Genomic DNA, 26,604 nt, shown 5'->3' with positions numbered 1-26,604 from the left:
CCGTCGTAATCCATCATTATTTCAGGTTCTGATGGGTGTTATATGATCTGTTGCTGATCAGTGCTATATTTTATCATCCAACAAAATTTAGCAAGTGAAATGGTAGTAAAGAATTTATCACATGTAAGGTTCCGACCAGTGTGATGTAGTCGAGTCACTACTACCAAAGATGATGTGTCAGCCAATGAGCTATTGATAAGGTCCAATGAGCTATTGATCTACATAAACTACCATATTCCCAGTATAAAACATCTAAGCGTCGCACAGCGGGTATATTTTTATACCATACTTATTTGATTTATGAATATATAACTTAAAACCACATCGTCCTCTTAAAACCTTAAGCCTTTTTAACAACAACACCTCCTCAAACATTTCTGACACGCGCTCATTTTTTCATCGAAACAGGATCAATTTCAGCGTCTTTATTGTGTGTCTTGATACCTGAAGTTTAGAAATAATAGATTGCACATACGACTATCGTGCGAACGAAGCGTACCAGCCTACTGGTTTCTGTAGCAATATTTATTGTTTGACTTTTTTCATATTTCGTCATTTTGCAAGCATTTATATTCTAACCCGCGAAGAAAAATGGAATACCTTTCTGACTCTTCCAAGCGTAAACTTTGTAAAAAAATAAGGCAGTTGCTTTAGGGTCACAATTTATAACAGTGATAAAGAGATGTACAGTTATCAACATCAATTGGAAGTAATGAAGGTAAATCAGCTACCCTATTTACATTACACAACCGAGACATTTGTTTCCGTTATGCAAGATCAGAAGTAACAGGAAAAAACTTTAACTTCGGTTGCACTGAAGCTAACATACCCTTCACAAATACAAAATATTCCTTACAAGAACTTGATTTTGATCGGTCAGTTTGTATGACAGCTATGCTATAGTGACTCGATGTGAACAATTTCTTCGGAGATTACACCACTGCCTTAGACAATAATCCATGCCAAATTTCAAAGATATTTCGTCAAATGAAAAATGCTTTCCATACAAGCACTTAATTGCCATTGTTCAGTTTGGATGGCAGCTATATTTATAGTGATCCGATCTTAACAATTTTTTCGGAGATGGTTCCTTTGTCTTGGGCAATAATCCGTGCCAAATTGTCAAATGAAAAATCTATCCATACAAGAACTTAATTCAAATCGTTCAGTTTATATGGCAGCTAAATGCTATGGTGGTCCGACAAATGTGCAGCTTCTTAGTGAGAATAGGACGTGTCCAAAATTTTAGATCGATATCTTAAAAACTGAAGGACTAGTTCGTATATATACAGACAGACGGAATGGCATGGCTAAATCAACTCATCTCCTTACGCTGATCATTTATATATACTCGTATACTTTATAGGGTCTCTGACGTTTCCTTTTGGGTGCTACAAAATGGTATAAACAGAGTTTGGTTAATCTGAAATTGAATTCGTTTGACTTAAATTCAACTGAGGAAAGTTGGAAACTGTAATAGCAGTTTTATACCTCAAACAGTCACTGACATTCCTCCCTTCTGTACTTATCGCCCGTATCAAACCAAATTTGGCAAAAGTTATGCCCGTAGTTGCAACGCAGAAATCAGTTGTTCTCTTTTGTTTTCATGTTGCATATGCGATTTTTCACACATATAGTTTTTTAGTTATAATTTTTCATAATGTAAAAACTCAAAACTAAAGTCCAACTATTAAAAATAATCTACCTATTTATAAATAAATATATTCTACTCTGATTTTTGGTTATTTTAAAAATATTTCCAATATATTCAAGTTTATTTTTTATTTACTACAAAATATTGAGACAGGCAACCCTGCGTTGAAAGAGATTGCCCTCTCACTCACAGCTCACTCGTTTCTACGGGAAAAATCCAAAAAATAATAGCGGATATCTTACCGAACGGTCTGTAGAAGCGGTGGATTTACATTGTGCTCTCATAAGATAGGTCATATCAGCTGATTCGATAAAATTAATTCTACAAAACAAAATTCAAGCAAATCAGATTTTAAAATTTTGAATAAATATAGCTGAACAACTGCCAAATACAATTCAGGCTTCACAAAATCATATATTAGATTTGTTGGAAAAAGAAAACAAATAATGTATTTTAGTCTATAAATTAAGAAAAAAAAATCTTTTTTCATATTTAAGAATATCCCCTCAAAAGAAACTTTCGAATTCGAGTTTTTTCAAAAGTTGCATTATTTTAAAGTCGTGGCCAGAATTTTCTTTATATGTACAAGGTACAATTCAAAAGTTCCAGGACTTTTTAAACAACGCGGCTTCTAGTGGCGCCATCTGTCAGAAATTGTTATACCTCAATTGTGTATTCTTCAGTGTTGTCGTATAAAATTTATATAACAGCTGAGATATCGCGCTACATGTGACATTACATTTGTAGTGTCGGTCAGAAAATGAGCATCGAACAAAGAGCCAACATTAAGTTTTGTTTTAAACTTGGTAAAACTTTTACCAAAACTCCTCAAATGATGAAACAAGTTTATGGCGATGATTGTCTATCCCGTAGCCGTATTCACGAGTGGTTTAAACTTTTTCAAGAGGGACGGGAGGACTTGGAAGACGACGAACGTTCGGGCCGGCCAAAAGATGTTGTGAACGAAAAAAACACGGAAATTGTGGGTGAATTCATTAAAAACAGAGCCGAAATCATCGCTTAAATATATGGAATCGGAATTATCAATATCCGCAGCGTCGATTTATCGTATTTTGACAGAAAATTTGGGCCTTATAAAGGTTTGTGCTCGATTTTTCCCGCACACTTTGAAACGACACGAAAAAGGCCTCAGAATTTAACATTCAAGAGACATCATTAAAGAGGTCAAGGGGCCGTCCATAAATTACGTCATCGATTTTTTCAGATTTTAGACACCCCCCCAACCCCCCTATAATCATCCTATCGTCATTTCTTAAAGAACCCGTCTTTACCGACTTTGATTTTTTTCAGTTTCTAATCTTTCCGCTATAATGATATTTGTACTAATTGAGGATACACGACTTAACAAGCCATCTTTTCTCCTCAAGCTCCACAATGTTTAACTTTCATCAATTTAATTGTTTTCCTTTAAACACTGGATGCTCGAATTTCGCTTTAGTGGAGGCAATGTTAATTCGTGCAAAAACACGCATGTTTTTGTGATTTTTTCGTAACAACACAGGTAAAATCTCTTTATTAAAACCATGCATGACATTCAAAGAATGTTGTGTCAAATTTTCACGAAGAAGTATAAAAATAAGATGGCACTAGCAACAATTATTTGAACGTGCTTCGGAAAAAGTAGGTTTTGCGGTTCACCTCATAATTTGGTGCTGGCAGAGAACGTATATCATAGAGATGGTTCATGTGTTCATTGTCAAAATGGTCCGCTTGACGGAGGATTACTCGCCAACATAAGCGGATTTCACCACAAACAAATTATAAGCTATTTTCACCAGAATTTTACCCCTGCGGGCGCAAAATAGCAGAATTGAGCATTTTGAATGTTAAATGAGAAAAGTAATGCTTAATTAAGAAATGTACGCTTACAGATTCGTATATTTACAATGCGCAAACGACTTTGCATATAATTTTAAGATATTCTGTATATACAGGGCGGCTCACGAATCGTGCTACAAAACTAAACCGTAATAACTTTTTTTAATCAATGCATTACATTTTTTTTTTTATTGTATAGAAAATTTTATTTTATTTTATACAATTAATTATTCCTCCATGCTCAGCCACGCATATGCGACACCTAATTAGAAAATTATTGCGGGTTGAAGAGTTAAAGTCGAGATTGCCTCAATTATCTATTTAATGGACTGCTTCAGTTCAGTCAGATTTCCAGGTTTGATTTTGTACACCTCTTGCTTAACATAACCCCATAAGAAAAGACCAAGCGGTCGCAAATATTCATATACATATATATATGTATAATTATGTATGCGTGTAAACAAATATGAAAGTACGCATTATAATTGTTAATTTGTCTACATCCAATATATGTATGTAAATATGTACACTCATTGTTTCATGCGAAATCTCCGTTGTCAGGAACAACCAGTGGCAAATACAGAATTTGTTCCTGGAGGGAATAACTTCCTTCCAACATATTTTTAATATTCATATTACTTTATATATTCTTCTGAATTTGAATTAGAATTATTGGCCGCGCTCTGGTTTTATGATAGTAGCGGACTCTGTGAATCGATCTTATAACTATATAAATTTTTCGTCAAAAATTACTGAACAATTATTTATTCCTCCCATGGATCCGCCACTGCGGACAACCAATAGCGAAGCTCGTGCTTTTGTTTTTATGTCAAAGAGTCAATGTGTCGAAAAATTGAAGATTGTTAGAAAATCCGAGCTATGGCGAAAAAAAATAACGAACGGCCGCCGATTGTCATCGCTTCTCTTGCCGCTCTAACAGCTTTGCCGACAAACCATAGTAAATATGTATGTTTATGTATGAGCATGCATACATAACGACGCAGATTTTTGCGAGCAACGGAAAAATATTTTAGAATTGTGAAATATTTTAAATCGACAAAAGCTTTGTTGCCAGTTTTGTCAATTTTTTCTGTGTTTGTGGGTTTGCGGGGTTGCAACTTTCCCCTTCTCGAAAGAACATCAGAAATTTGTTCAATTTATGATTTTAGCTTTTGCCATCGTCGCGAAAAGACGCTCGTTGGCAAATGCACGCTCGGGGAGATGTGAGGGTATCTGTTTTTATGAATGAAGCGAGGTTGCTTGTTAAAAGTACACCTAAGTTCATAAATGAAAATGTTGTTGTTGTGTAATTTACTATAAATGTGGGCTTCGGCTATTTGACTGACATATTGGCTTGTGAGGATTGTTTTTTTTGTATAACAATGTTTATAGTTTTTGCGGGTGATGTATGCATTATTTGTTCGGCAATGTCATATATACATACTTGTATATGTGTGTACATATAAGTCAATGCGCGCACATATAGTGTATTGGTAAGTGATAAAATCGTGATTTGAATTTGTCAATGCGTACATATGACTATATAAGATTAATTTGATAAAAGATGTACATATGTACATATACATACATATATTGTAATAAATTTAATCTCTATTATTATAATACAAAATATTTATTAGGAAAGTACACTATGAAAAAACTTAATAAAAATCATTAAATTTCCAAATTGACTATATATAATATTTTGAAAATACATCATTTAATAGATCTTATTAGTTTTGCATGCATTCATAAAAATTCGCATAAACAAATTCATATCAATAAATATGATTGCATATAAACGTATAAAAATATAAGCCAAAAGGTTAACATGCAGCTGTAATATCAAAGCAAGTATTTGAGCATCATTTTCATTGAATGCTCAGCTCTGTTCACCCGCCACTGTTAAAATTTCTACTTCCGAGCTAGCTGAGGTGAAATCCAATAATAGAATCTTGTTAGGTTTTGACAATTCACACGCTGGTCCGCAATTGAACCTTCTCTATGATATACGTTCTCTGGTGCTGGATCATCCGAAATCAAAAAATCATGGTTCATTCAATATTTAATTTTGTAGAACATTTAGAAGGAAAAACTCCTTCGACGAAAATCGTCTAATTTGTTGTTGTAAAATAAAAATTTTTAATAATTAAATTATGTACAGAAATAGTATTCAAAACTTCAAAAGGTGCAAAAGCATTTATTATGAAGGGCACACTAACCTTACCAATTTTGTTCTAATCGCTTTGAAATTTTGACACAATATTCTTGAAATATTATGCATTCAGTTAAAAATTAAAATAATAAAATACAAAATAAATTATTTAAAGACCTTACCCATCGAGTCTACCTACCGCAGACTATTTAGTCATTTTGTGTATATTATCGAATAATTTCAAACCTCATTATAGTAGGTGGATATATCAAAATCAGAAAACTAGTCGAAAGCAGTTGTCTACATTATTTTGCGAATTTTAGAGTTTTAATAGATTAATTATCTTAAATATGTATCCTTTATTCGAACTGAGCAATTTACAATTGATCTTCAAAAAAGTTTTATTTACTTTAGCACTTATTTGTAGTAAAACCATTTTTAAATATTTACATTGTCTATTGATACAAAAATAAAATAATATTTATAATTCGAATAATTGATATAAATGCTGCATTCTCATCAATTAATGGTTAATTTTTTAAAATTGCTAATATTACTTAACTTGAAAAACTGAGTCAACACACAGAAATTAAGTAATTTCACGACGTACATAATTAATTCTATTCTACTAAATAAAACGACTTCTAATTGTAATGAACGTCAAAACATTTCACTTCTTTTCCATACCGCAAATAACATTTCTGTTTCAGTACCCACCGAAGGCATTCCGACAACTATAATCCACTAGATTTCCGCAGTAGGGTGTTAGTTCAGTTGATGCTGGTGATTTAAATTATGGAAGTTTTTTAATAGGGATCACCTAAAACTACGCAATTTCGAACCTCCGACTGTCTTTACGAGACTTTTATCAAAAAATCTGTCGAACTGATCAATTATTAATACAATAATTTATAGCAAATTGACCAAAATTGTAATACGGATCGTTCCTAGAATGCTAATGTATTCAAAGAAATCTGATACATGGTACGTAATTGATTATGTGATAATAATCGCTCTTAATCTCTCATGTGACCTTTAGGGCAGATAGCAAAATAAACGAATAAATAAACTAGCTAGAGATTACGTATTTAGTTTCTACATATGTACGTATTTGTTTAATACTCTTTTTTCATTTATTTTTAGCTATTCAAAGTAAATAAATGTTTTAGTTTTTAGGAATACCGTATATAGTACATCAAATATAAAACCGTCAAAATTCAGGTTGGTATATTGTCAGTATTTCATTTTTATATGGACCGCATATATTTCAAAATTCTTATTATGTGTATTTCGAGTAACAAAAACGGTGCTCTTTAAAGAATTCTAATCGAAATACAAAACCCAATGGTAAAATAAAAAATAGAAAGATAATTAAGCGGAATAGATGGCGATGTTGAAATAACTTTACAAAATTTCTAATGTAGTACTTACATATGTATGTGTAAAAACGTCCGAAAGGATTAATACTTAATACCCTTCACAAATTCCTTAAAAGAACTTGATTTTGATCGGTCAGTTGGTATGGCATCTATGTTATATGTTATAGTAATCCGAGTGTGCAGAATTTCAGATGGATATAACAGCGGCACTTGTTCGCGTATATACAGACATACTGAAGGGGCTTATCCGGCTAAATCGGCTCAGCTAGTCACGATGAACATTGATAACTATATATATATTATTGGGTCTCCTACGTTTGCTTTTGAATGTTATGTACAAGTATACTTTTCATTAAAAAACTAAATAAAAATAGTTCCAAATTGAAAAAAAAAACTATTTGTTTATACCGTACTTTTTGTTTATAGTTAAAAATAAAAGTCGAAGAAATTTAACATTCATCTCATTGGAACGCAAAGAAAAAATCGTAAAGAAGAGGCTGGCTAGTTATTCTTTTATAGAAATACTTTGTATAAGCAAATGTTTAAAGTTACTTTTTTCAAAATTTTGAAAATTCATAACTCCAAATTTTTTATATTGAGTCGAAATAAAAAATACGTGTCCACTATGTTGCCTCAAAGAACACGAAAAAAAATGTTTATATAAATTTTCGATGGAATGACCCATATACATTTTTAGAATGATATAAAAATATTAATATGAAATTCTGAATGTTGACTAAGTAACAATAACCTAGTTCCTACTTTGACAACGACGAACCTAATCAATTGAGCAGCAGTATAAGTGAGATTGGATCACATCTTAAGAGCTATGTATTTTTTTCCTAACTTACATACGGTATATTAATGAATTCTTGAATCTATTAAAAATTTTAGAGGAAAATAATGTTACATTTCTCGCAAAGATGGGATATTTTACAATTTTGTACTTTTAATAGTTTCGAATATAACCGTTACATGGGAGATGGACGTGATTTTTACCTGACGTAGCTTAAAAAGAAAAAATTTAATTGATATAATTTTAGAAATTTGTCATTAAAGCTGGCCACGCCCAATTTTCAAAACTTTTTAAGCCAAATATGCCACTTTACGCTGTGATTTTGTATGCCAATACTTTGGAATAGTTAGGGTGAGTAGCCGATTCTGCTCAGAACCAGTACCAACCATCTGAGAGCGTGTATATAATAACACCACCGAGTATAGTTACTGTTGGTCGACAGCATATCAAAATTATGACAGGATATCCACATATCACAGGCGAGTGATTATTGTTAACCCTCTTATAGCATGCAGAAATTTCAAAATCGAGGAACTATTTAAGGTCACACAGTTGGCTCTACCGAAATGGACACTATGTTTTATACGCTGAAGGGCTGCAACATCGCTACTTAATTTGTTAATTTATTAGGTAACATAAAGACTGACAAAAAGAAATCCATTTTTTTCCATAACTGGCTTTAGAAGTCTATATCTAGCGTTGGATAAGTGAGATAGGATTGCGCTATGTGGCGTTAGAAAGAAAAAATCTCTTACTAAAAACACATCGAAGATGGTGTCCATCTTCTAAAGAGAAAATATATCTTCAAACAAGTAAGGAAGGGCTAAGTTCGGATGTAACCGAACATTTTATACTCTCGCAAAATCAAACGGTATACTCGTTTGAAATTTCTTTATATATTTTGCTTGATTTGCATAGTGGAAAGTGAAAGAATCAGATGGAATTTAAAAGGTGTTATATGGGAAAAAGGCGTGGTTGTAATCCCATTTTCGCACTATAACATAGAAATATGAGAAGAAGATTATGTAACGAATTTGGTTAAAATCGATTATGCAGATCCCAAGATATGGGTTTTCACCTAAAAGTAGGCGGTGCAACGCCCACTGCTCAATTTTGAACGCGGTTCATATAAAGTCATCTCATACCATCCCAGAGATAAAACTTAATGTCTCTGACGCGTTCAGTGCTTGCTTTATCGCGCTTTTAGTAGTTTTTAACAGTACCGTTATATGGGTCACCCATTTTCACACTGTCGATAGAGGTGCTAAAAACATTTGCTCTCAGTGAATTTTTAATTATAGCTTTAGCGGTTTAAGAGATACGCGCATTAAACCTATTAATGGCCGGGATCACGCCCAATTTGTAAAAAATTTTAAACTGCACATGCCCCTCTTTAGTGTGATCTTGTATACTAAATAACAGTTTTGTATCTTATTGTGAAACTTAGTTATGCCAATTTATTGGTTTTTGATTAATTTCGTAGCAGTGGTCCGATTACATCTATCTGCAATACCAACCGTCTTACGGTACCAAGAAACATGTGTACCAAGTTTCATAAAGATATCTCAACTTTTAATCAAGTTATAAGGCAGGGGATTGAAGTATTGTATAGAAGATTATTATGCTTCAACCTCCATGCTCCTGCTTATGGATAATTATTTTGCTGGCGCCTCAAGAGAAGCTTGCGAAAATCGATTGTCTCAGTAATTTTCGGAGACGAAGGTTTCATCATAAAATTTCCTTTAAATTAACAAGTTATCGAACTCAATGTTATTTACTTGACCTAAATCTGATCATTGTTAACATGCTAAATAAAATCATGAATTTAATTCAAAAATAATGGATTTCTACTAGACTTATTCTTAATTTCACTTTTTTGTTGGGAAATATATTTTAAAAATTAAACTAAATTTTATAATTGTAATAATTTTGCTAAACTCTGCATTCCTATAAATCGATTGTTAGTAAATAATTTTTTTAGATTCTATAAAATTGTCAAAACTGGTCAACTTGAAGTACTGTGGCAATTAATGCACAGGAATTAATTCATTTCACGACGAATTTAAAATTTAATTCATATCTACCAAACGATTTTAACTTCTAATGATAATAAATTTAGGGTTGCTATCTGTGGCTTGATTAGCATTCCGCAAAGCTTAAGTAGCTTTCCGCAATAGGGTTGTTAAAAAGTTATCGCTTGCGTGATATTCTATTAACACCTCATTAGGTGAATAATAACAAATCTTGCGATTAGGTATTAGTTATTATTCATTAAAGTTATCCCACTTGCATTTGTTTTCAACAATACCGTTGTATAGGGGTCGGTCCTGTATGATGATCACTTCCATTACATTAAACCCTACAAATAGTTAGTTTATAAAGTTTCAATTTAAAAAATGTTTTGATTTAAAATATAATTTTTTTATACATATGTATATGATTTGTTTTGACTCTTAACATAACAAGATAAAAATTATGTATGCCCGTCTCCTGGTGTAACTAATACGACTTTCTTTAATATGCATATGTATGAATATTGATTGCAAAATCGACCGTGATTTTGCAAAAAAACAGCCACAATTTCCACAATTATTATTTAGGGTCATTTGAAAGGGTCAATAAACGCATTTGTTGGAAATAGATGGTGATCTCTATTATCAGTGGACTTGAGCTTAACTATAAAAAAAAATGTATGTCAACAATTCAGCAATTATTGGTTGGATTATGTCACTTTTTGTCGAAGATTTTGGAGTATAATTCAACGATAGTTTAATAATTAATATGTGTGTTATTTTATATGAATTAAATCACCTATTTCAATTGATATTATTCATTAAATTCAAGTACTTGTCCAGTTACAACATATATTATATTACTTTATATGGTTAATTTCAAATATTCCCAATTAAGTCTATTTAAAACGCAACGTATGTATTTTTGAAAGGATAAATAAAAACTAAAGATTGTAAATACCCTAAATTTCCAGTCGTGATTTTTTTTGGCGAACTTCATGTCATAGCCATCTTCACCACCTTGCAACTGTATCGGAAAATGAAAAAAGAAATGCTTTAGAAATAATCTTATACCATAATAGATATACTATAAATTGATTCCTCAGTGTCTAAATTAATACAATTATCTTAGTAGCTTTTGATTAATTTGGGTTTTATTTTTCATGTGGTTACATTTTAATCCAAGTATAATATTATAATTTTTACAATTTCTTCGAAATTACACTCAATCAAAAACCATAGATAAGAATGAATTTATAAAATGTAAATGTATGTATGTATGAAAATGCCCAATAATAAAGTAAATACATTGCTTTTTGTTTAACAGTACATGTACGTTTATGGAATCTACGTTATGAAATTGCGATATGAATGTAAAAAGTACAAGCAGAAACATTAACAATGTGAGTTCATCAATAATCGCATAACAGATGACCCACAATCATCAAGCCCAATGTTCACATATTGCTCGTATACTAACATTATTCACCAAATTTGGTCAACACAAATGGATCAAGAAATCTCAAAGACATGGAATATTACTCGAAATGCACGATACCATGCCTATAGTTCAATGCCAAGACTAATAAACCATTATCGGGTCCTGTCCCTGCGTTACTGACGTTATTTTTTTAGAGAGTTAATGTTTGGAGCAAGTCTTATATATGATATTTGTAGCTATGCAGCACATAAAATATTGTATGTACAATAAGTAAAAGGCCATAGCCACTTTCAAAAATTATAAGAGCACATTTGCCTCTTTTCTGTCTGACTTCCTACAACGAACACGAGTTATCTAGTTCATTGGCTTCTGCGGATTTTTGTTTGTGGATAATACCATACAAGTTTGAACTTTGCGCCTAATTTCATTTGCATATCTCAGATTTCCCGCTAGTTATTGCCTGATAGTGAGCACTACCCCACCGTATTTTGCTTTTTAACGGCTTGGCTGTTTTTTTAGGGTGTTCCCCAATACTCCGAGCAACTGCAGCGTGCACTACCACTACCATCAAGTCTTCCAACTCCACTAGTCTTTTTGAATAGGCAATTATATACTGAACAATAGTAAGTGTGTTTTTGAAAATATTGCCAATTTAGCGAGTACCTTTGTTCTCTTGAGAAGTTTTGAGATGCTTGTTTATTTACCATTTTTTCTTCAAAAACTAAAAGCGCACAAAAAAGAAATTCGCTTACCAAATAATACATATTGACCATACGCAATTAATATCAAACAAAAATAACGCTACCTACTTAGTGCTGCCAACGTAAGTTGTGCGTACGTGTGTAAGTTTTTTTTTTTACTGCTCAAATATCACACTGCTTTTTTGTTTTTCAATACTTCATTAGACTTCGCAGTCGTAGAAAATAACTTATGTCATATTTGCTTATCAAAATAAACCATTTATGTTCAGTACATTTTGACAAGCAAATACTTACACTGGAGGAAAGTTAAAATATTGTGGAAATTTATCGCCCAAACTTACAAAGCACCTCACATACTACAGTGGGAAAACTTATTTATACTTCAAAGGGTAGCTTAATAAGCTAAATGGTCGTATTTGTGATGCGAATAATACTAGTAGAACTCTCCAAGTTCGCTTGTCTCCAAGAAGATTACTGCAATATAAATCACAATTTGTTATTCCTCACATGAATATCAATTGTCTAAGTGCTAAATCCAGTAAAACGGTGTAAAAAAGTAAAGTAAAAGAACACTTTTACTGCAAAGTTTACTTTCGCAAAAAGCTGTTTTATTTTTTGCGAGCGTATGAAGGCAAAAAAAAAACTTAAAATTAAAATCAAATAGTTTAATTATAATTTCTTCCGTTTCATCAAAAATACAAGCACAACATTAAAATACATACGAAAATATAAAATATTCTTGCCATCATAAGTAGATTATTTTCCTTTTCTGAATTTAATGCAAATTTAGTATAAATTAATAAAACAACAACAGGTCAAAAATCATCAACTTTATTTGTGATGAGCAATTTTCTCTGATTTCGGATGCAATACAGAACATTATACTTTGTTCTTATACACTGCAATTAACGTTTTCGAAGTCAGCTTATGAGAACTACTTAGTCCTGCCATAAGTTATGTGTTAAATTAAAACGTAATAGTGCATATATTAAATGAGCGATGTACAAAATTTTATTCGAAACGGTCACCTTTTGCTTTCACACAAGCCCTCAAACGATTCGGCCATTGAGCAATGGCAGCACTCACAGTTTCTATTGGCTACTCAGACCACAAACTGTAATCCAATGGATTCTAATCTGGACTGCCAATCATCTGCAGCTATGAAACCAGGAATATTGATCCAATTCTCTCCATCGAAGAGAATATATATATATGTTTTTTTTTGGGTGAAGGGGTGGAAAATGCCTTCCGTATCATCACTGCTGTCGTCGCTGCAGTGGTATGTGCCGCTTGCAAGTCACTAAAAACCCCCCCTCTAGGGAACCGTCGCCCACCCTGTGACCGCGTTTGCATTACTTCAGGGTGGCGTTCCATTTTTCTCATTGAGATTTACATTTGCGCATCTACGTCCAGGTCCCACTTTCTGCTGCGTAGCAAATTTGCTGCGAATTTCTGTATGATCCCAGTTTGCTTCGCTCTCCAGCATGACGCTGAATTGTCCGTGTTTATTGGATCAACCCGGTCTTGTACGGCGGTGCGTTCCTGCGTTCTCTTTATTTGTTCGATTGCCCTCTTATTATTCAACTATGTTGGCCATTAGTCTGCTGAGTTGGGAGGTTATTTTTGCTGCCTTTCTTGCGGCGTGCTGGATTTGTTCCCAGAAAGTTAATCTGGGGTTCAGTCTGACGCCTAGGTAGTTTACCGCTTTTTGCGTGTTTAGAATATCCGTAGTCGTTTGCATACATTCGAAGAGAATATTACTTAACTGATTTACCACGCTATCTACAACATCCAGCTGGTAGACTTGCCCCAGTTTTAACGCCAAAGAACACTACCCATCAAACTATTACAGCGACTGGATGTTGACCGCGTTTAACCTTTGGAATAACATTTTATGCTTTTTTGGAAGTTTTTGCGTAGCTTTTGTCGTCTTTTTTTCAAAAACTTCTTCAATACTGAACAGTTTTTGATCTATAAAAAGGATACTTTTATGGCCGTTGACTGCGTGCTACTATATAAGTCTCTTGCATTTTTTTAGCCTTATTTGCTTCAAGCGCGTTGTCAGAAGATGACCAGTTGACCTACTGTAGGCTTTTATGTGGACAAACGTGTCGTATTAATAATAATTAATTTAACACAACCCGAGAAAATTAGTGATATATATTAATTTTATTAATCGTGGTCTTAAATAAATGGTGTAAGTGTTTATGGTAAACACATACAGTAAACCAAATAAAACTTGTACAAGGAGATAGTTTAATTTTGAAGTATTATTTCCTAAACTATTAAAACTTTTGAGTTGCATCCAAAAATAAGAAAAAGGCAATTTTATTAATTTTCATAATGTAATTCTAATTTATTTTTAAAAATACAGTTTTACCAAAAATTTAAAAAATCCAAAATAACGTCATTTTCGAAGATCAAAACAAAATTTGTACAGTTAACCAAATTTGACATTTTGAACCCCTTTAAAGAAAAATTAACACTTTGTACGTGCACTTGTGCCCAGTATTTTATTCATATAATGCACCAAATTTTGTGTAAGTTTAAGAAGTATTTTGCCCATATTTCCTGCAGAGTAGCCTTAACCTCATTTTTATACTCGCAACATGTTGCTGTAACTAGAGTAAAAATTTAGATATCTTTATGAAACTTGGTACACATGTTTCTTAGTAACGTAAGACGGTTGGTATTGCTGATGGGCATAATCGGACTACTACCATTAGATACAAGACTGTTTAATTTTTTTTTTTAAGTGTTCATTGTCCTACCCCTAAATGGGTTTAATGTGCATATCTCCTAAACCGCTAAAGCTAAGCAAAATTCACTGAAAACAAATGCCTCTATCGACAGTGTGAAAATGGGTAAAATCGGGTAACGACTCCGCCCGCTCCCCATATAACGGTACTGTTAAAAACTTGCGCGATAAATCGAGCACTAAACACGCCAGAGACATTAAATTTTATACTACTCTCAACTTACATATACAACTTATAATGCTTTTCGTTATTCTAACCAGTTTTATGCCCAATATGTCGGTCAGTGAGTATTAATATTTTTTACCTAAAAAGACTATTTTTTAAACGGTAAACGAGTACCATTTGACGTTGCGAGAGTATAAAATGTTCGGTTAAATCCGAACTTAGCCCCTCCTTACTTGTTGCTGTTAACTTTGTCTGGATTCTGTTGAGGATGTGGCAGCACTTTTTTCACGTTATATAACAACCATTCCTTAACCACTAAAGCTGAGTGCTTTGGGTCGTTAGCCTGAATAAAGCAGTCGCCACCATTTAAAATGAGTTTAGCTGCTACCGGAGCCAATAATTTTTTAATATTGCCTAGTAGTCCATTCATTATATAATTCCTTCGATGTAGATTCCTCCAAGCTGACAGTCTTATTAAATTTTTTATCTGTTAGCGCTTAGACTCCCTTACGTCATAAAAATCGACGACAATCAAATCCAAATAAATTAAATTTGGACTCATCGGTAAAAATTACAAAATACGAACAGTTTGAGGTGGAGTTTTGCAATGCCATTTTTGGCGGTTTTTTAGGGTGTTCCTTAATACTCCGATCAATTGAAGCATGCAAACTTTTTTGGGCGTTCTACTACTATCAAGTCTTCCAACCCCACTAGTATTTTGGAATTTAGCAATTATATACTAAACTGTTTTTTTGAAAATATTGCCCATTTAGCGAGTACCTTTGTGTTCTTGAATTTTGAGATGTTTGTTTATTGACCACAAAAACTAAAAGCGCACAAAGAAGAAATTCGCTTACCAATATATATTTTGACCATACGCAATTAAAACCAAACAAAAATAACGCTACCTACTTGATAAGTGCTGCCAACGTTAATGTACAAGTTTTTTGTTTTGGCTGCTCAAATATGAGATGTTTTAATTTTTTGCAATCGTTAACATCAAAATATTGTTACTCTTGGTTGCAGCTTAAAAGCTGAAATAGTTTAAGAGAAAAATCCCTTCAAAGTAAAAACATCTCTCCATACAAGTTTTTATTTTTTTGATCACTGTATACCAAAACCAAAATTTAGAGTCAAAAACAGTTCAACGAGGAAAAACAAAAATAAAAATAAATAAGAAAACAGATTTCATGTTAAAAAAATACCTTGTAATGTTTTCATGATGCCTGTGATTCTACTTGTAGTTTGTTAGCTGTATGCATTCACCTACGACTTGTTGCACTTGACTTATTACATTTTTATATGCAGACAATTTATCATAGTGAGTATTAGATCCTAAACATTACCGCTATTATTGGAATATGTTTTCAATTTTATTTTGCTGAACACGTCGTCACTTCTATATTAAATTAATAAAGTATTTACCGTAAGGTGGATAGCTTTATGTGGTAAAAATATAGCATTTGTGATTAGTATTAGTTTTCTAGCTATCATCATTTCCGCTACTTGCTTAAAGTGGAACCGCTCCTAGGAATATCAAGGGGTCATCCTGTAATAAGCCGACGCCTTACAACTCTTGACCTGACAGATTTCGGGCCTGAGTGAATTTCGATTGGTATTAAACGGCCTTCACAAAGGAACTTCTACGACTCCCTTCCGGTAAATAGCCTGTTTAGAGTTAAACAAGAGCGACGCTTGGGAAATTACGATCTCCTATGGCCCTATGCCCCAACCTTATCGAAACAACTTGTTTTCTGGACCTACCGTTAGATGGCTTTGGTAAGAGTTAACCTACGGTTTCTGCAAACAGGGTTTGTAAATTAGAACTATTGGAACAATAACATTAAACGTAGAAAATTATATTTCTTATACACACATAACATGTTGAGTAACAGTTTTATTATTTTAAAATGATTTGTAACACCATAAAAATTAAAAAAAGGCAGTTATGATAGCTCACAATTTTGTGTAAGTTTAAGAAGTATTTTGCCCATATTTCCTGCAGAGTAGCCTTAACCTCATTTTTATACTCGCAACATGTTGCTGTAACTAGAGTAAAAATTTAGATATCTTTATGAAACTTGGTACACATGTTTCTTAGTAACGTAAGACGGTTGGTATTGCTGATGGGCATAATCGGACTACTACCATTAGATACAAGACTGTTTAATTTTTTTTTTTAAGTGTTCGTTGTCCTACCCCTAAATGGGTTTAATGTGCATATCTCCTAAACCGCTAAAGCTAAGCAAAATTCACTGAAAACAAACCTCTATCGACAGTGTGAAAATGGGTAAAATCGGGTAACGACTCCGCCCGCTCCCCATATAACGGTACTGTTAAAAACTTGCGCGATAAATCGAGCACTAAACACGCCAGAGACATTAAATTTTATACTACTCTCAACTTACATATACAACTTATAATGCTTTTCGTTATTCTAACCAGTTTTATGCCCAATATGTCGGTCAGTGAGTATTAATATTTTTTACCTAAAAAGACTATTTTTTAAACGGTAAACGAGTACCATTTGACGTTGCGAGAGTATAAAATGTTCGGTTAAATCCGAACTTAGCCCCTCCTTACTTGTTGCTGTTAACTTTGTCTGGATTCTGTTGAGGATGTGGCAGCACTTTTTTCACGTTATATAACAACCATTCCTTAACCACTAAAGCTGAGTGCTTCGGGTCGTTAGCCTGAATAAAGCAGTCGCCACCATTTAAAATGAGTTTAGCTGCTACCGGAGCCAATAATTTTTTAATATTGCCTAGTAGTCCATTCATTATATAATTCCTTCGATGTAGATTCCTCCAAGCTGACAGTCTTATTAAATTTTTTATCTGTTAGCGCTTAGACTCCCTTACGTCATAAAAATCGACGACAATCAAATCCAAATAAATTAAATTTGGACTCATCGGTAAAAATTACAAAATACGAACAGTTTGAGGTGGAGTTTTGCAATGCCATTTTTGGCGGTTTTTTAGGGTGTTCCTTAATACTCCGATCAATTGAAGCATGCAAACTTTTTTGGGCGTTCTACTACTATCAAGTCTTCCAACCCCACTAGTATTTTGGAATTTAGCAATTATATACTAAACTGTTTTTTTGAAAATATTGCCCATTTAGCGAGTACCTTTGTGTTCTTGAATTTTGAGATATTTGTTTATTGACCACAAAAACTAAAAGCGCACAAAGAAGAAATTCGCTTACCAATATATATTTTGACCATACGCAGTTAAAACCAAACAAAAATAACGCTACCTACTTAATAAGTGCTGCCAACGTTAATGTACAAGTTTTTTGTTTTGGCTGCTCAAATATGAGATGTTTTAATTTTTTGCAATCGTTAACATCAAAATATTGTTACTCTTGGTTGCAGCTTAAAAGCTGAAATAGTTTAAGAGAAAAATCCCTTCAAAGTAAAAACATCTCTCCATACAAGTTTTTATTTTTTTGATCACTGTATACCAAAACCAAAATTTAGAGTCAAAAACAGTTCAACGAGGAAAAACAAAAATAAAAATAAATAAGAAAACAGATTTCATGTTAAAAAAATACCTTGTAATGTTTTCATGATGCCTGTGATTCTACTTGTAGTTTGTTAGCTGTATGCATTCACCTACGACTTGTTGCACTTGACTTATTACATTTTTATATGCAGACAATTTATCATAGTGAGTATTAGATCCTAAACATTACCGCTATTATTGGAATATGTTTTCAATTTTATTTTGCTGAACACGTCGTCACTTCTATATTAAATTAATAAAGTATTTACCGTAAGGTGGATAGCTTTATGTGGTAAAAATATAGCATTTGTGATTAGTATTAGTTTTCTAGCTATCATCATTTCCGCTACTTGCTTAAAGTGGAACCGCTCCTAGGAATATCAAGGGGTCATCCTGTAATAAGCCGACGCCTTACAACTCTTAACCTGACAGATTTCGGGCCTGAGTGAATTTCGATTGGTATTAAACGGCCTTCACAAAGGAACTTCTACGACTCCCTTCCGGTAAATAGCCTGTTTAGAGTTAAACAAGAGCGACGCTTGGGAAATTACGATCTCCTATGGCCCTATGCCCCAACCTTATCGAAACAACTTGTTTTCTGGACCTACCGTTAGATGGCTTTGGTTGGTTTGGTTTCTGCAAACAGGGTTTGTAAATTAGAACTATTGGAACAACAATAACATTAAACGTAGAAAATTATATTTCTTATACACACATAACATGTTGAGTAACAGTTTTATTATTTTAAAATGATTTGTAACACCATAAAAATTAAAAAAAGGCAGTTATGATAGCTCACTCCTATTTAACAGTATTTATTACCTTGTGTAACGCCATTTTAAACCGTATAATAGATAACAAAACCATTAATGAAAGTATCAAAATAGCACCAGGATTAAAAATGCATTCATACCTTCCCTTAGCTCTTCATAGAATATTAGGATCTTTGACCCAGGAGTGACTAATAGTGCATATATTAGCCAGTATGTCAAATATTTTGAATAAAATAACTAAGAAAATTACACATCTGATACACCTAGAACAATGCGATTTGGTACCGAAAATGATTTCCGTTCCGATTATGTAGACCCGACTGTTATGAAAACGATTGAAATTCTCATAATTCCATAATCCATCAGTTACTAAATACTTTTGCTACATTTCAAAATTAAACTGAGAGTTTTAAAGAAATTTCAAACCAATTATAGTCAATAATATTTTAAATTTCATCTTCAATTATTTGGAGATGTTTTATTAAAATATACATATCATTTATAAAATAAATGACGTATGTATATATCATACTAGTAATTTTTAAATTTTGAAAACATGACGCTGCATAGAAATATTTTTTATATATGAATTTATGAATTTTTTAATTTTACCATAATGAAGATACAAACTATCCTATATTTCAAGTTGGATCAAACTAGACACACTGTGCTATATTTTTCATAAATCGGTAATGTAGCTTAGGAGTTAGCCCCGGAGAAAACGAGACACGTAATTTTTAGATAAATAGATATTTCCTGTACTTTCCAAAGCCTTGGAACATATTTTGTGGAAACTTTCAGGAAAAACTCAGTCTGTCTAACAACATCACTATGTTTAAGATAAACGTAAGGGAACTGCGCATGAAAAACATTCGTATTTATGGTATGTACGTAACAGATTGATAATATTTATACCGTAGTTTTGGTGTATTCAGAACTGTTATTTATTTAATGTTTTTAAAAATAAATCTCCAAAATATGGAAAATTTAAAATACCTTAAACATCTCGAAGTAATTAAAAGATATACTTTCATGTTAAAAGGTCCAGAATGACAAGACAAGCAAATTTAAAATGAAATTTTTTTTATTTTTCAATATCAGTATTTGCGATTATATATTTAAAAGTTATTTTCACTAAGACTTTTAAGATTACAAAACTTAATTCAATAATTTTTTTAATGCACTGGTAAAATGGAAATAAAAGACGCCCGTTCCCCATGTAGCTTTACAAACTTTCAAAACTAAACAACTTATTTGAACTTTGGTATATAATATTCATCTGATACGCTTCTAAGCAGATTGAAAACGGGTAAATATTTTATAAATTTTCTCAAACATTTATAAATAAATAAATAAATAAATATATAAAATTAATAGAGACTTTTTGTTTTTATTTTGGTGTGAAATAATTTGGGGGTTAGTGGTAGTACTTGCGTTTAGCGAACCATGCAAAAGTCTTGTCATTCTACTGAGATGATAACCCGTTTATTGATTTAAAAATGGTGTTGTAGTTAGAAAATGAAAGCAGAATGCAAAACACGGAATCCGGTCAATGCAGAAAGAAAATGATAATACCAAATGTAACTATTTTAATTTCAGAAAGTTTTATGACTTACGATAAAGACAAATCATTGTTGTCATGTAGTAATCATAAAGATAAGTATTAATATTAAGTACGAAATCTTCCCTTTTATTTGTTATACACTGAAACACAACAATTAAACAAAAACAACGTATTCAATCCAAATAATTTTTAAAATATGTTCGTTGATGAACTATTCGTTATTCCAGTAACTCATTTTTAATAATATCTACAATATAAATTTTAATTTTGTATAATTACTATATATTACCTTATCTTTCTTATCTTGGCGGGCATATGGGAAGCATGGAATAACTGCCGTCACTCTTGATGCTGATGCTATTTTACAAGCGTTTATCATGATCAGAAGTTCCATCAAATTATCATTAATTTCACCAGAACCTGACTGCACAATGTAAACATCTTCACCACGTACAGACTCTCCAATCTCAACACTAGAAGAAATATTAATATATATATGTAATTAATGTAACATCCACCATAAAATTTGATCTGATTTAAGATCTTTACATTTTTTAAATGCTCTTCTATTGCATAGAATTCTATTCTAGACAATCTGCAATCATCAGATTAATCATATTCATAATTTTCTATACGTTAATATTAATATTAAACGCCATAGCACGATATGCACTGAGGACATTACTATTTTTTATTTCGCTCCCATGACAGTGGGACTTATTTCTCCGTTTTTTTGAATTGAAATTGGAGTTCAGAATAAAAAAAATTAATGAGATAACTTTTATATTTTTTGAACTTTTGCTTTTTCCAACTTCATAATCAGTATTATGTTCATCATCGACCTCATTCAAATTTTCTCTTGCTATTTTTAGCCATTAACATACATAGAACTGCTATCATGGTGTTTAATTTTTTCCCTTTGTTGAGGGCCCTACGTTGAAACCGAAATTTGGCGAAAATATTCCCCCAGCTTCAGTAAAAAAAAGCTAGATTTATGGGTCCCACACGAGTTAAAGAAAAAAAGGACATGGAATCATTTACTATGCTGCTACCCTACAGTTAAACACTACATTCAGAAGCGTCCAAAAGGAATTGTGTTTCATTAGGACTACGCCATGTTACATATATCGATAATAACTCGTCAAGAGCTCCAGCAGCTTGTTTAGAAGGTTATTATGCTTCCACTTAATAGTCCAGACATGGCACTAAGTGATTACTACCTGTTCCTGCCTATGGCGAATGATTTTGATGGCGCCTCAAGAGAAGCTTGAGACAATTCGGCTTTCCTAGTATTGTCCTGGGGCAAAGGGTTTCTTTATAGTGATATAATGAAATAACCATTAAAATGGTAATAAGTTATCGGACACAATGGTGCATACTTACCCAAAGAGGATCAATTTAACTAAAAAATTATGGACACATTTTTACTAAAGTTATTATGTACTCTTAATATGAATTAATGTTTGTTTCTATAAGAATTTTGAACCTTTTACCTTTCGTACGTATTTCGTTGTCAGTTTCGTAGTAATATACATAATCTAAAAATAATAAACACCTATTGTTTACATTAAGATAATATCTACAATATAAATGCATTTAATATTATAATTTAATCCATATATTTTCTCTTTGAAGGGTACAAATATATATGTTATTAAAATGTTTGAAGAGAGCGGCTTTATATTTGTTACCTACGGTCTTAAATGCCGGATTTTATCCGGCCAAGGATTGTCAACTCGGCAGAATTCTGCCGCTACAACAACCTAATACTTAGGCACATGTGACAATTTTGTAAATCACGTTTAATTGTAGATCATGATTACAAAGTTTAAGTACAATATACATATCCACAATAATTATAGAAACGTTAAAAGTAGATTACATTACAGTAATAAATATACCCTAAATATACCTTACCATGTCTCGAGATTACTAAATTTCTTTGTGACCACTTTTCCCAAATCGATACCCAAACGGTCAACAATTCTTTGGGCCAAGTCCGGGTGAGAAGTGCCGGAAAACACTTTTATGTTAGGCATTCTGGAATGCAATGTGTTATTGAAACAAAATATCTCCTTTTGATCCAAACTGACACCAATGAACACTACTAACACGCGCTGAATTAAGACAACGATCTAGAATCACACTGCCCAAGTACAAAACCTTATTTTGTTTCCACTTTTTATCGCCGTTTCGTTTCATATATCTTTTAAATGTCATTCTTTAGGGTTAACGTTAACCCATATGTGAACATTTAAAAGTTTAATTTATAAAATCTTGTTCATACGTAGCATTAATTGGTTTTAAATTAGGAAGAGATCAATTAATTATTTATAATGACCCTCCAAAGGATGAAATATTGTAACATATAGAACTGATTGGCGGGATTGTTGTTGTAACGGTTATCTAAACCTTGCTTGGATAGTAAGTTTCAGTAAGGTTGTTGTCGAGGTCATCTAACGGAAGGCCCAGAAAACGAGCTGTTTCGACTTGATCGGACCATAGAAAAATGGGTGTTAGATGAGTGGGATTCGCAAAGAGGTGGTTAGTGTCATGCGCAGACTAATTGCATCCAGGAAATAAATATGGTATGTCAGGGTCGTCCATTGCCCGACGTCAATATCGTGCAGTCATAAGCGTACGAGATCATGGGAGTTCCCTCTGGTGGTTGGGGGAGTTTCAAAATGTAGAAATTAAATAGTAGCGGTCAGAGGACACCGTCCTTCGGAACCCCCTGTTTAATTCGAGCGCTCAGGTAGTTCATAGTCCACCGCTTCAGCCCTGAAGTAGCGTTGTGTGGTTAACAGTGTCAAAAGCTTTTGACAAGTCCAACGCTACGAGAATCGTCCTCTCTCCCTTTTGGTTTAGACCATGAACTGTCTGGGCGGTTATGGCGCTAAGTGCTGTGGTGGTGATGTGCATTTTTGGAAACCATGCTGGTTTTTACTATTGGGGAAAGGAAAGTTATCGGACGATAAGACTCCCCTTAGTTGGCGGGTTTCCCAGGTTTAAGTAGTGAGACCACTCTTTCAACTTTCGACACATCGATTATTTAAAGAGTGGTCAGCGACAGGTTGAGGACCTTGGTGAGATAACTTACTTCCGTCGAGCCTAGGTGTTTTAGCATCAGCATGCTTATTCCGTCAGGGCTAATGAATTTGGACGGTTTGGCTTTGTTGATGGCACTCCGAACCTCATATTTGCATATTGCGTAGCCGTCGGCTAACACATCGTTTCAGATTTTAAACAATGGACAATTTTGTGATTCGAGACGATTTTGCAATTCAGTACGTGACAGTAGTGATGAGCGACATTTTAGTATCGGTGGCTTTTTAATGGTGATTGAAAAATCGCATATCGCAACTACGATCACTTTATGTATGCAAATAGCAGTTCACTTCTATGAATTGCAATTGCAATAGCTGTCCGATTTCGTGAATTGCGACTGCGATAGTAGTTCACAATAAACTTGTGAAATTGTGACTTTTTAACAGCACAGTTTAAACGTGTTACTTGTGATCGCAATAATAAAATAGCATTATAGAAGAAACTTGGCAGCTTTCTGCAAGGTATTGCAAATGCGTATAATTGATTTTTCGTCATTGTGGTTTTTCTTTTGAATTGAAATGTTATTTTCTACGACCAGCATAATAAAATACTGATATTTTTTAATGCAAATGTTAAAAACATGTTTTATTATATATGTTAGCCGTGTTAAGAAGTTACCAGAAGTTGCAACTGCTTATAAAATTTTTTCAGATATTTACATTTTTCTAATATGATATTTTGTTGAAACCTATTTTAAAAATCCGTTTTTTCAATTGTGATCAATATGGCAATATTAAATCCCACTGATTTAAAAATGGCAATCACTGAAATCACAGATATCGAAAAATCGTCACAAAAATCTCTCGATTGAAAACAAACAAATCTATTCAACTGTTATATTTCGTTATGTAGATATGTATATAAAACCTGAATGAAAATAAAGTGTCGATAACTAATACTAAATTTTCTGTAACGCAGTGAAAGCGCATTATTACCAATAAAAATAAAATGTTAACTTTGAATGATAATATTTACGGAATTTATGTGATATTGATTTTATTTTAACTTTTACGTGTCTAATTTGCTTACAAAATATTGTAAAGGATTTTTCGATAAATCGTCTCTTATACTCACTCTTGAGTTCAATCACCAGATTGTTAAATAATAGTACCAATTAAATGGCCATCCACTTATCCTTATATCTAATTCCAACAACTTAACGATTTACTACTCGTTATTCGAGTTTACAATTTATAGCTTATAGCTCAATTGCCCTGTATACGGCAACGCTCCAAGGAAATTGTGTGTGCTGCACAATCCACTAGTAGGTGTTCTCGGGTTTCCGACTCCATGTCGCAGAACCGGCAGTTTGCAGAGGGGACCAAGCCCATGTTAAATAAATGTTTGTTGAGCCTGCAATGTCCGTTGTAGAACGCGACCAGTAGTCGGAATTTGTTCCTCGAGCGATTGATTACGGTTTTAAAACGTCTGAGGTTATAACCCCACATTAGCAACTCGGCATGGCGCATGCCTTGGAGATGTTGCCAATGTCTCTCCCTGCCTGCTCTTTCCTCTTTACGGAGCAGCTCTTTCATGGTATGTGGACCAACCGCTACGCACGGTTCTGGTCCTACTGTGTTTGTAGAGGCTGCAGAGCCGGCCAACTCGTCAGCAAGTTCATTTCCTTCTATACCCCTGTGACCAGGCGCCCAGATGAGGTGCACTCTATTGAGACTTGATAGGCTGTTCAGCATTTCTATACACTCCTGCACTAATAGCGATTTGACCTCAAAAGCCGAGATCGCTTTAAGTGCTGCCTGACTATCGCTGAGTATGGCGATGCTCTTATTGCGATAGTCGCGTTGGAGGTTTATCTCTACACACCGACTTATAGCATATACTTCCGCCTGGAATATGCTTGGAAAACTTCCCATGGGAATGGAGAGCTTGGTGCGTGGTCCTGCGACCCCTGCGCCAATCCCCTCCGCCGTTTTCGAGCCGTCGGTGTACCACTTGATAGTGCTGTGTCTTACCAGTAGGTCCAGCGTGGAATCGTTTCATTCTGCCTTACTGCCAAGGGTAACCCTGAACTTCCTAGTGCAGCTTACTGTTTTTGTAATGCTGTCCCTTGGAAGAATGGCCAGTGGCATTGCGTCACTTAGGGCCTTCATCTGCTGGGACGAGATTACTCTCCCTTTGCCAAACCCTTCTGCTGACATTTGAAGCAAGGTCTGTTTGGCTGTCTGCTCGATCACTATATGTAACGGTGTTAGCTCCAGCATTACTTCCAGTGCTGCAGTCGGACACGTACGCATCGCGCCCGACGCGCAGATGCAGGCAAGTCGTTGCAGCCTCGATAGTCGAAATCCTACCGTTGCCCCATGATTTCCCAGCAAGTCGATTGCACACCATGAGCGCTTTCGTAGCTTGGGCTACTGTCAGGTCCACATGCTGCTTCCATCGTAGAGTGGAGTCCAGCGTGAGGCCCAGGTACTTTACCGTGGCCATCTCCAGCTCCGTACTACCTAGGGAAAGGTTTCTGAGGCCTGGCAGCAACCTGCGTCTGGTAAACGGTATGATTGAAGTTTTGGAGGGGTTGATGTTTAGGCCAACCCCACTACACCATTCCTTTGCCAGCCTCAATCCCCTTTGTACAATATCGCGAGAGTGTCTGCGAATTTACCCCTAGGTAATGTAACAATATCGTCCGCATATCCCTGACAGCGGATTCCGTTGCTAGTTAGCAACTCGAGAAGATCGTCCACAACTAGACTCCAAAGTAGGGGGGATAGCACTCCACCCTGTGGACAGC

The 26,604-nt window shown here is 33.8% G+C and overlaps 1 protein-coding gene and 1 long non-coding RNA gene across 5 annotated transcripts in view; one reads left to right on the top strand and one right to left on the bottom strand.

Annotated features, from left to right (window-relative positions):
• Prps (phosphoribosyl pyrophosphate synthetase) overlaps positions 1-22,929 on the bottom strand; it is a 48,757-nt gene extending 25,828 nt beyond the window's left edge. For 2 of the 4 annotated variants that reach the window (XM_036360273.2, XM_070112200.1), the window contains exons 1-3: positions 22,662-22,929; positions 21,034-21,217; positions 10,797-10,862 (exon numbers count right to left, since the gene is read on the bottom strand). In XM_036360273.2, the coding sequence (XP_036216166.1) occupies positions 10,797-10,862; positions 21,034-21,217; positions 22,662-22,783 (372 nt within the window). In that variant the 5' untranslated portion in view covers positions 22,784-22,929. The remainder of the gene's footprint in view (positions 1-10,796; positions 10,863-21,033; positions 21,218-22,661) is intronic. The other 2 variants (XM_036360275.2, XM_036360274.2) reach the window with 2 other exon arrangements.
• On the top strand, positions 6,810-7,421 carry LOC138857949 (uncharacterized). The gene is made up of 2 exons (XR_011397181.1): positions 6,810-7,159; positions 7,211-7,421. It is a non-coding gene; the product is annotated as an uncharacterized lncRNA (long non-coding RNA).
• Positions 22,930-26,604: the final 3,675 nt, after the last annotated feature.

Source organism: Bactrocera oleae, chromosome 6, assembly GCF_042242935.1.
Source record: "Bactrocera oleae isolate idBacOlea1 chromosome 6, idBacOlea1, whole genome shotgun sequence".
In the NCBI taxonomy this organism is placed as follows: Eukaryota; Metazoa; Arthropoda; class Insecta; order Diptera; family Tephritidae; genus Bactrocera; species Bactrocera oleae.
This window is presented reverse-complemented; position numbering and strand designations above follow the sequence as displayed.